At 51.3% G+C, this 11,053-nt stretch overlaps 1 protein-coding gene across 1 annotated transcript in view; it reads right to left on the bottom strand.

Annotated features, from left to right (window-relative positions):
* LOC119438084 (histone-lysine N-methyltransferase SMYD3) overlaps positions 1-10,807 on the bottom strand; it is a 58,625-nt gene extending 47,818 nt beyond the window's left edge. Inside the window, exons 1-2 of the mRNA XM_037704762.2 lie at positions 10,606-10,807; positions 2,133-2,310 (exon numbers count right to left, since the gene is read on the bottom strand). Of these exons, the coding sequence (XP_037560690.1) occupies positions 2,133-2,310; positions 10,606-10,807 (380 nt within the window). The remainder of the gene's footprint in view (positions 1-2,132; positions 2,311-10,605) is intronic.
* Between the last annotated feature and the right edge of the window lie 246 nt (positions 10,808-11,053).

Here is an 11,053-nt window from a genome sequence, read left to right as displayed (position 1 = left end):
CGTGGGTCTGGGTGGGGGTAAGGTCCAGGGCTATCATCTTGGTAATGTCGTCGTGCGCTGGAGGCGACGTTGCGGAATGACAATTGCAGGCTGCGGAAGAGTTGGAGGAAGACGGGTGAGGCGAGAGGGAAGAAAGGTCGTACTCGTGCGACGGCGACAGTGTGGCGAGAGAGATCCCTTTGGGTAGTACCTGAGGGCAGAAACCGAAATTCAGGAGCGGAAGGTCAGTTTCGTTAGTCGATATGGTCACTACGGTGTGAGGAAACGACACGCCGTGCGAAAGTAAGGCACTAACACAGGGAGTGACTACATAGTCACCATCCGGTACACAGGGGTTTGGCACAGCAGTGATACAGGTCAGTGCCTGCGGAGATATATATATATATATATATATAAACTTTATTTGGTTGGAAAATATTTGAAGTATAGCGGTGGTCGGAGCCCCTCAGTCCAGGGCCCCACTGGCCTCTGCCGCCTGCCTGACCTGGCTAATTAAGGACTTTTGTCCTGCCAAGTCGGAACGGGCGAGCTGTGCCTCCCACTGCTCCATTGAGATATTATTAGTGGGCCTATGAGGGTGCTTACTACACTCCCAGGTCACATGTATTAGTGTAGGTATGCCACCGCACCAAGGGCATGTGGCCCTATAGCGGGTGGGATACATGGCATTTAGCAGTTTTAGATGGGGGAATACCCCGGTCTGTATTTTGCACCGATCGGCGGCCTCTTCCCCGCTAAGTTGTGGGTGAGGCGGCGGGTATTTTCTGCGGACTCCGCGCTGATGAGCAAGGATGTCTTTTGCATTTAAATTTATGGGATTTTGTGAGGGATAGTGTGAGGGGTTGGGGTTCGAAGAGGACGCCATCGCTCGGTTAGTAGACGCTCGAGCTAAAGCGTTAGCCTGTTCGTTCCCCTGTACCCCCGAATGTCCCGGGCACCAGAGTAGGCGATGGCGGTGGTTGAACGATTTGGGGATTATCGCGAGGCTAGCCGCAGTCACGTGCCCCTTAAGAAACATGCAACATGTCTCCCGGGAGTCAGTGACCACGACTGAGTCCCTTTCCGAACGCTCCGCGTGAGCGAGCGCGATCGCCACTGCTAACATTTCGGCTGAGGTGGGGGAGCCCGCCGTGGTCGACGCGGTAATTTGCTGCTGGCTGATCGCGTTCACGACTGCCAGGGCGTACCTCCTTTGGTAGCGCTGCCCGGTAGCCTCTGCATACGCAGCTGCGTCCGTGTAGTACGTATTGTACCTAGCGTTATTGGAGTACATCGATTGAATATGTTGTGCGCGTGCTTTGCGCCTTTCCTTGTTGTACTCGGGATGCATATTCTTGGGAATTGGAGCTACTGTAATTTTGGATCTCACCGAAGGAGGGAGAGGTACGGCCTCTTCGGTGAGATGAATCGGGTATGCTGGGATATTAAGTCCTACCAGTTTTTGTGAAGCTGAGGCGCTCCCTCTGTCGCATCAGAGTGGCCTGCCTCAGTTCGTCGAAAGTATTGTGTACTCCCAAAGCTAGCATGCGCTCCGTGGAGGTAGATTTAGGCAGGCCCAGAGCCGCCTTGAAAGCTGTTCGAATTATCGTGTTGGCCTGCCTCTCCTCTTCCCTGTTCAGGATTTGGTAGGGCAAGCCATATGTGATTCGACTAATCACTAAGGCCTGTACGAGCCTTAGGGTATCGATTTCTCGCATTCCCGCCTTTCTATACGTCACTCGACGTATCATTTGGGCTATGTTGTGGGTTGCGGATTTGATGGTTTTGAGCGTCTGTGCTGCTCTCCCGTCGCTCTGAAGCCACAAACCCAGGACTCGCATCGTAGGTACCTCTCGGACCTTTTGGCCCTCAACCACAATGTTAATCGACCCTCTGGATTTGTAGCCTTTCGCGTGTATCCGGATGACGGAGATAGACGAACAAAGTCGGTGCAACAGAGCTGGTTCGACACGGTGCCGGTAAGGTTGGTAACATCAACGAAATCAAGTTTGACTGCACCAGCCGAGCAGGCAATTATAGCCGAGTGGGCAGACAAAAAATCAAGGCCAACGATCACGTCGTGAGGGAAATGGTCAAGTACAAGGAACAATACAGATGTGTGACGACCGACGACGCTGACACGAGCGGCACACATTCCCAGCACAGCAGGAGTTCCCCCATCTGCGACTCGTACGACGCGGGACTCGGCAGGAGTGAGCACTTTCTTTAGCCGCTTCCGGATATCAGCATTCATGACCGAGCTGTGTGCGCCGGTATCGATCAGGGCAGTGACAGGTAGGGCATCAACTTCCACGGCGATTAGGTTCTGATCTGTCGGCAATGTAAGGAGAGGATTTGCAGTCCGAGAGTCCAATGCAGCGTCACCTCCGGGAGCTGCATCCGTCAGTTTTCCGGGGATGAGCGTACAGAAGGGTGCGGCGATGAAAAACGACGGGGCAGGGGCGAGCGGGACCGACGATCCTGCGGCGACGGCGAATGGCTCGAGCGTCTAGTGGACGCAGAAGGGCCGCGGTCACGGTATGTGGGGTCATTTGGCTGGCGCTGGTTGTCACTGTGGCGGTAGAAAAACGGGGAGCGTGAAAACGAGGGCTGACGATAACGGCAATAGCGAGAAATGTGCCCCACGTACGCCGCTACAGTGGAAGCACATGGGCTTGTCGTCAGGTGTTCGCCATTGGGCCGGATCTCGATAGCGTCGAAACGTCGGTGGAGGTCGATGAAGAGGGGCAGGGCTAACCGGAGGGCGTGTTATGGAGCACACGAGTTGAATTCCTGCGTTTGCCAGTTCTTCGCGGACAACTGCCTGGATGAGGGAGATCGTCGATTGAGTATCCTCAGAAGGGCGCGTGAAAGAAGATGGCGACGCAGCCTCGATTTCGCGCCGCACAATTCGGACAACGCTATCCGTAGTGGACGACTGAAGGGCCGAATGAGCGTCTTCGCACGACGACGTAGCGGCGGTGTTGGGAAGCCGCACGAACTGACCAGCGATGCGCCGGCTCTTTGCGTCTTCGAAACATCTGCACTCACGGATAATTTCGTCTACCGTCGAGCAGTCTTTAAAAACGAGTAAGCTAAACGCATAATCAGCGATGCCTTTCAGAATGTACATCACTTTGTCAGCCTCGGGCATACTGGAATCCACGCGGCGGCAAAGATCTAGGGCGTCAAGTATGTACGCAACGTACTACTCGGTAGCTGTCTGAGCACGACAGGATATATAGGTCTTTCGCAGCGGCGCACTTGCGACCAGCGAACTTGCCGAAGAGGTCGCTAAGTTTTTGCTTGCATACGTCCCAGTTAACTCTTCCTCATGTTCCCAGTTAGCTCTTCCTCATGTGTGTCATACCAAGTGCGTGCTGGTCCCTGGAGGTAGAAGAGAAGATTTGCGAGCATCACTGTCGGGTCCCATCGGTTGTGTGCAGCGACGCGTTCGTAAATGCCAAGTCATTCTTCGATGTCGACTTTCTCGGTGCCGTTACCAGAGAAGGTGCCGGGGTCGCGTGGATGCGTCAAGACGACTGACGGTTGCGGCGCCGCGGATGCTGACGGCCCGGGTGCACCGCGTGCTGACGCCGTGCTTGACTCAGCGGCCTGGTCGTCTGTCAGCATGGCAAAACGGCCGAGGAAAAGCCCGCTGCGGAGTTCCGTCTTGTGCAATACCCAGCGGCTCCACCAAAAATGAAACGCGCAAAGATATTGACCCTTTTCGCGGCGATCCCGTGGGCGCTGCCATGTTTGATCACGTGGTGACGCGTCCACTGCTTGCCTCAACTGCCTCCGTTGCCTTCGTGGTTACAATGGATGTGTTTGACGCCGGTGCGGCTTAGCAAACCTCTGTTTCGGAAGATATTGTAGACTGTGACTGGGTGGACGACATGAAGCTTAGGCCACAGCTTCAGAGAACATGCAAAAGCGCTTTCGCAGCTGATTAAGCTGCGTCCAAACGGCACGGGAAGCGTATATATATGGTGCTTAATTGTTCTAAAAGCAGGGCTAAATACGTATTCCAAGCTATCCAAACTTTCCGCTCATGAATTTAATCAGGATTAGTGTGTTTTGCTCATCGTCTTTTTTTTTTATTTGGCAAATATTTTGAAGCAGCGGCTTGTCCCGTTTCTGACTCAATATAGTTCCTCGGTGCGGTCAATATCTGATTATTTTCTGCCTAATCGCTCGCGGGTGTGCTTAGTTCCGTTATATTTGTTCTTGGTGCGCACAAGGCTTGAAACGTAGCTGTTCTGTGCATTGTAATACCTTGTAGCAAAGACGTATTATCGCTAGTAACTCGCTAACTCTTGTGGACCGTCACGAAACATTCAGCTTCGACCATTCGTGCGCTATGGGAGTAGTACCGTCATTTATTGTGCGTATATAGTGCGCATATATTCAAGTGTATTCCCATTCACTTATTCTTGACACTTTGGCGAAAGAATGGGCGTAAGTTTCCGTGTCAGTTGGGGTAGCTGTGTGTAGATACTGTGCGCGAAACCTACTATGACAGGAAGCGGCGCTACTCCCTTTATAATTGTTTAACGAGCGGTACTTCACTTTTGCCGACGTATGCCGGGGCTGAAGCCCTTCTTTTGAAGGTTAACGATACAACGCTGGCGGATGAGCAAATTTCTGTATCCTCGAGGAAAGCCGTACATCTCGAAGTGCCGGAAACACGTTCGGACCGTTGCAGCAGCGGTCCGCGATCTAGGCCACACATTCATTACATTCCTTAATATGCCAGTCACTATTTTTGCAGCCAACTGCTGCACACGTCTTCAATCCACATGATTCAATCCAGCATGATTGGAACACAATGCGTTAGCGAAAACTCAGTTGCATTTCCTGCAGCTGATCGCACAGAATCAAGGTAGAAGCGGCAATGGTTTCGCATTCGTGCTCGGTCGCTGAGGCAACGTATGGCGCGCCGCCGAAAGCGCTATCTCGTTTCTCTAGAACAAACTGCTTCGCGAAAAGGGTCAATACCCTGCCCATATGTACTTCAACCCGTAGTCACTGCGGAGTTTCTTATCTAATGTCCCCACGTATGGGGTGTCGACCATCGGCGAGCACGTGAGTCTTTTAAGGACGCTCTTAATGTCGTCAATGTCAACTAGGGGAGGGATGCATTCTGTGGTGCTCCTGCGAATTTTGTGTATCGCGGCGAAACTGCGCACCGCTCGAGTTTGTCGAAGCTGGGTGTGTATAGCTGTAACCATGAGGTGCGTTATTTTTCTCTTGCCGTACGGCGTCACCACTGCCAGCCTGGCTCGTCTTGTGGTCGAGTCCCAGGCAGCATCCGTACATACCGCGTTCTTGACGCGGTCCGCACGTGAGGCCAACGCCCTGGGCTCATCCATGTGGCCTTGTATGGGATCCTTGCATTGTAGCACGATAATATACCTTGCAATAGCTGCAGCAAAGAGTAACCTGGGAAGCCGAAAACAGTTTCTACACGCGTTCAAAAACAGTGACAAACCACGGGGAATTGTTTTTCTTCTGATATCGTCTAACAGCTCGTTCTCTTGCACGTGAACTCGAAATATCTGGGGCTATTCGAACAAGTTTCCTATTTACGATCCTCCAACGGTCATGTATTGTTTTCGAACCAGTGAGAGAGAGCAAGCGAGAGAGGAAATTGGCAGGGAGGTTAACCAGAAGTCAGTTTCCGGTTTGCTACCCTACACTGGGGTGGGGGATAAAGGGGTTGGAGAGAGTGCAAAGAGAGAGAGAGAGAGCGAAAAAAAACACACACAAAAAGACACAGGCATAGGTAACAAAGGAGGCGTCCCAATCACAGACGTTCACATAGGCCAGTGGACTTCAGGAACCGCAAGAGCGCTTGCACGGCCTTCTGATGCGATGTTGAGTCGCGTCGATGTTGCAGAATTCTTTCTTCCGATAACGGCTGGTCGTCCAACTGGTTCAGCACGACGGAGAGCGATTGTCTCTGCACACTGTATTGTGGGCACTGACAAAGAACATGGCGAATCGTTTCCGCGTCTCCACAATTGTCACATGCTGCACTGTCGGCCATCCCTATGCGGAACGCGTAGGCATTGGTGAACGTGACGCCCAACCATAGCCTACACATAAGGGTCGCATCTCTTCGGGGAAGTCTTGTTGGAAGTCGAAGGCTTAAGGTTGGATCAAAGGTGTATAATCGCGGGCGTGCATAAAATGTGGTTTATTCCAGTCTGATGAAGTGCATTGGCGTGAAAGTAGGCGGAACATCCTTGCAGCATCTGTCCTAGACAGCGGGATCGATAGGCGGTTGTCTTGTTCATAAGCTGAACGAGCAGCTTGATCGGCACGTTCATTGCCAATAATTCCACAGTGACTTGGCAGCCACTGAAAGATTATTTCATGTCCTTTCTCAGTCAGGTGGCGTATGGCCTCTGTGATTTCGAAAACCATTTGTTCCTGTGGACCGCGCCGTAAGGCTGACAGTAAACTCTGCAGTGCCGTCTTCGAGTCTCAGAAAACGGTCCATTTGTGTGCTGGTTCATCATTAATAAAATGTTCTGCGACTCGAAGCGCTGCCAGTTCTGCTGCCGTCGACGTTGTCAAGTGAGATGTTTTCATCTTGATAGTGGTGGCTTTTTCTGGAATAATGACAGCGGCGGTAGAGCTGTTCTGCAAGACGGAACCGTCGGTGTATATGTGGGTGTAATTCCGGCACTTTTCATATAACAGGAGTAAGGTAAGCTGTTTAAGAGCCGGTGATGACATATCTCCTTTTTTCCGGACGCCAGGTACTGTCAGGTTGATCGTTGGCTGAATGAGGCACCAAGGAGGAGTGGAAGGTCTCGCGGCAGGTGTGAAGCAAGATGGTATAGCCTCCCGATGTGCGGATACCATTCGGCAGAACGAGGCGTGTGGTCTCTCCGCAGGTAGAGAGGCTAGATGGTGGCAAGGAGTCCGTGCAAGGTGCCTTACGTGCATTCTTATTGCTTCAACTGCGATGTGGGTCGTTATGAGCTGGTGTCTGGCTGATTGCAATAGTTGCCGCCGTTGACGCACTTCGATGAAGACCTAGACAAATCCGGAGCGCCTGGGCCTGCACACTTTGTATAGTACGCAGGCTTGTTGTACTTGCGTTAGTCAATGCTGGAAAGCTGTATACCGCAAGAAGCCGAGAAAAAGTACTCTATATAGTCGAAGCATCGCGCTTGTCGACATTCCCCAGGTCTTTCCAGCGAAGAATTTCAAAAGGTGACAGATGCCTGTTAACCGTTTTTTCATGTACAATTATGGGGGCTCCATGAAACGTCTCTGTCATGTTATGACACCCAGGAATTTATATGACCGTACAAATGGTATCATCTGCCCATTGATTAATACACTGTAGTGCGTCATAGGCTTACGCGTAAATGCCACAAGTGCACATTTGTCAGATGAAATCTCCAGGCCTTGATTTTGGAGATAGTGTGCAGTCTGAGTGGCAGCTTTTTGAAGCCTGGCGCGCAGCTGTAGGCGTGTCACTCCGGACGCCCAAATGCATATGTCGTCCGCGTACATTGATAATTTAACTATGTTTGGAAGGTGATGAAGGAGACCAATCAGCATCAGATTAAACAACCTAGGGCTCAGTACGCCACCTTGGGGGGCGCCACAGTAGGTGTAATGCAAAGTGCGGCCGTCCTCGGTGCTCACAAAGAAAGATCGCATAGAGAGATAGCTATGAATCCATCGGAACATCCGACCACCGAGGCCTATCTCTTCGAGAGCGGCGAGGATGGATTCATGTGTAACGTTGTCATACGCCCCTTTGACGTCGAGGAACAAAGAAGCGCACAGACGTTTACACCCTTTTTGGTGCTGAACATAGGTAACCAGGTCGACGACATTATCAATCGACGAGCGGCCGCGTCGGAATCCTGCCAGGGCATCTGGGTAGACGTTGTGGTATTCCAAGTACCACTCTAGGCGTCCGAGGATCATCCGCTCCGTCACTTTTCCCACGCAGCTCGCCAATGCAATCGGGCGATACGATGAAAGCCCCAACGGAGACTTTCCAGCCTTCAGTAGCGGAACTATGCGACTAGTCTTTCAGCTTGTAGGAAGTGTGCCAGCTCGCCAGGATTCATTATAGATTTCAAGAAGAACACTCCTCGCCCGCTCTGTGCAGAGCTCTGCAAGAAATTCCGTCAGGTCCGGGTGACGACGTGTGTCTGCACAAAGCTAGCGCCGCCTTGAGTTCATGGATTGAAAATGGAAGATCCATGCGGGGGTCACGTGGTGGCGGGAAGCTGATGAAACGTGATAAGTTGTTGGAAGCTGTGCGTTGCCCGGATAATCTGGCACAGAAGTCTTCTGCGACATCAATATCTGGTCGTTGTTGGAAGAGGGCCAGAGCCTTGAATGGAGACCGTTGTACGGGTGGCGTCCTGAGCCCTCGCACCGTCCTCCAGAAGTGTGATAGGGGCTTGCGAGGGTCCAACGATTCACAGAAAGCAGTCCAGCGTTGTGACTCTAGCTTATTTAACCGGCGCTGGATCTTCTTTTGTAGGCGTCTAGCGGTCCGTAGATCGTCCATTGACTTCGTGCCTCGGTATCTACGGTAGGCACGTCGCCGTATAGCTCGAAGTCGCTCTAATTCTACGTCAAATTCAGTGAATTTCGAAGAGCGCATTATAGAGTACATGTAATATCTTGCACTGTGGTTTTTATTATGTCTTCTAAATTATGTAATAAATTACCTTGACATTGGTCTTCTATAACAGCCTGGAATTTGGGCCAGTCCACTCTTCGGATGGTATCACTTGATTTAGACGACGACAGTCCTCTGATCTTGACATATGTGGAGATATGGTCACTCCCGTGCGTTTCAATGTCCGTAAACCATCCTGTACGCCTGACGAGACTTCGTGATACGAAGGCCAAGTCAAGACAGCTGCTGTATGTGGAGCCGCGTAAAAAAGTAGGACTGCCGTCATTTAAAACCCAGAGCTCGCTGTCGGAGGCGAATGATACCAAGGCTCTGCCTTTCGCGTTGATTTTCGTACTTCCCCAGATTGTATGATGTGCGTTGAAGTCCGCGATGATAATCCATGGATCAGGAGATGTTGACAGGATATCTCGTAATCTTTTGGAGTCAAATATACTTGATGGTGATAGGTACGCACCGACAACAGTGACGGTAAGTCTTTTCTTCTTTACTGTTAAGCATACGCATTGGTTATCGTCATGAGGTGGCACAGGTTGAAGAATGTAAGTGGGTCATGGCGAATAAACACCATAACCTTGCTTTTTTCACCACGTTGATGACATAAATGATTCATAGTCGGATAGCCTGATTGAGTTCGATAAGTTCGGCTCACAGATGATGATGATGGGAAACCTGTTGGCGTACACGAACCGTCGGAAATCGGCGATGCGCGATCGGAGTCCCCGGGCATTCCACTGGAAGATTGCTGCTTTTCGGACCTCCTCTCGAAAAGACAGCTGCTGGTGAGCCATGATTTATTCAAGGGCTGCCAGCACCGGACTTAGTGTGACCAGTACTTGCAGTGCACTTTTGGCTGACGTTGTGTGCATGTTGTTCAGCAACACGCGAATGGCATTCATTAAGGATCGCAGTAGCGATACCACTTGCTGATCTGTATGTCGCACCTCATCCGATGGAGCAGCTTGCAGTACTGGATGAGGCACTTGCTGCTGTTTATCAATAGGCCGTATTGATAAACAGCAATAGGGAAGCGGGGGCCATTCATCTGTAGAGTGACGTCTCGTAGTTTTCTGTCGTCCCGTGTCAGCGTTTGCTGCGCTGGTAACTGCAGGTGACTTTGTTACTTGAAGAGGTAACGCATTTTTCGAAGCTGGCGAGGGCCTACGTGAGGACCGGCGGCGGCGGTGGCGTCTACGTCGCACTGTTTCAGCGGCCTCCTTGTGGGTGTAACTGTCCCTAACCATTTGTTTGAGCACAGAACATTCCTTCCTAATCTTGGGGCGGTCTTTGGAAGAAGCACTGTGAGCGCCTTGACAGTTAGGGCACTTCAAAACAGTCGCATTACAGTTTTGTTCTGAGTGTGGCTCGGCGCATCGGGGACATGTGGCTGAATTCGTGCAAACGCCCTTCACATGGCCGATCCTCTGGCAGTTATAACATTGCAGCGGTTTTGGAACAAATGGTCGAACCGGGTGGCGGAAGTGGCCAACCTTCAGGTAGGAAGGAAGGCAATCACCCTTGAACGTTAATTTCACACAACGTGTCTTACCAAGACGTCCAACGTGCACAATAACGTTGCTCTCACTTGCTGGTTTTATAAGCACTGGAAGGTCTGTGTCAGGGATCTCAATGTCAATGTCATAAATGACTCCTGCAATGATGGTACCATCCGCTGGGACAATGGATCGAACCCTTATGTTGCCCAGCTGCGTTATACGCTGCAGAGGGCTCAGCGCACTCGTGGTCATCACGTCGACGGCTAAGATGTTTTTCCGTGTGTTTTTCTCACATCCTTGATCTCGTTTGCTACAGTGTTCTCAAGAAACAAGGACAGCTAGTGCTTGCCTGTTGAGGACGCGCAGATTGTCTGTCGAGTTCTCTAGCACAAACAGGGACGGTATGAGGCCATCGTTGAGGTGCAGTTTTTACGGTGAACGAACTTGACACCGAAGAGGCATTGACGATCCTTCGCTTGGCTTTACGGTGCAAGACAGGTTCAAAGCCGTCTTGCGATGACTCGTTAGCAGATGCGGAGTACAGTTCAGTGTCCTCGCAGTCGCTAGATGTATTTCCGCGCTTCTTCGAAGCGATTCTCGTTGATGAACCGGAACCGGGCGGGGCCTTGGGAGGTTGCACAGCCATCACCGCGAGATGTGGGGCGGCAGGCCCCACAAAACCAGTGAAAAGTCCAGAAAAGCAGAGAGACGGGCCGGTTGTTTGGTTTGGTTTGGTTTGGTTTGGTTTGGTTTGGTTTGGTGCCTATAGAAATAGCACAACACACTACGGGGGATTGGCCATGAATCGGGCGGCAGTAGGAAGAAAAATGAAGGATACTTATATGGGATTTTCTTACTTAAGAATGAGATAATAAATGAATTCTAATCGTTA

Source organism: Dermacentor silvarum, chromosome 1 (assembly GCF_013339745.2).
Source record: "Dermacentor silvarum isolate Dsil-2018 chromosome 1, BIME_Dsil_1.4, whole genome shotgun sequence".
Classification (NCBI taxonomy): Eukaryota; Metazoa; Arthropoda; class Arachnida; order Ixodida; family Ixodidae; genus Dermacentor; species Dermacentor silvarum.
The sequence above is the reverse complement of the archived record's forward strand: the minus strand, read 5'-3'. Positions and strand labels throughout refer to the sequence as shown.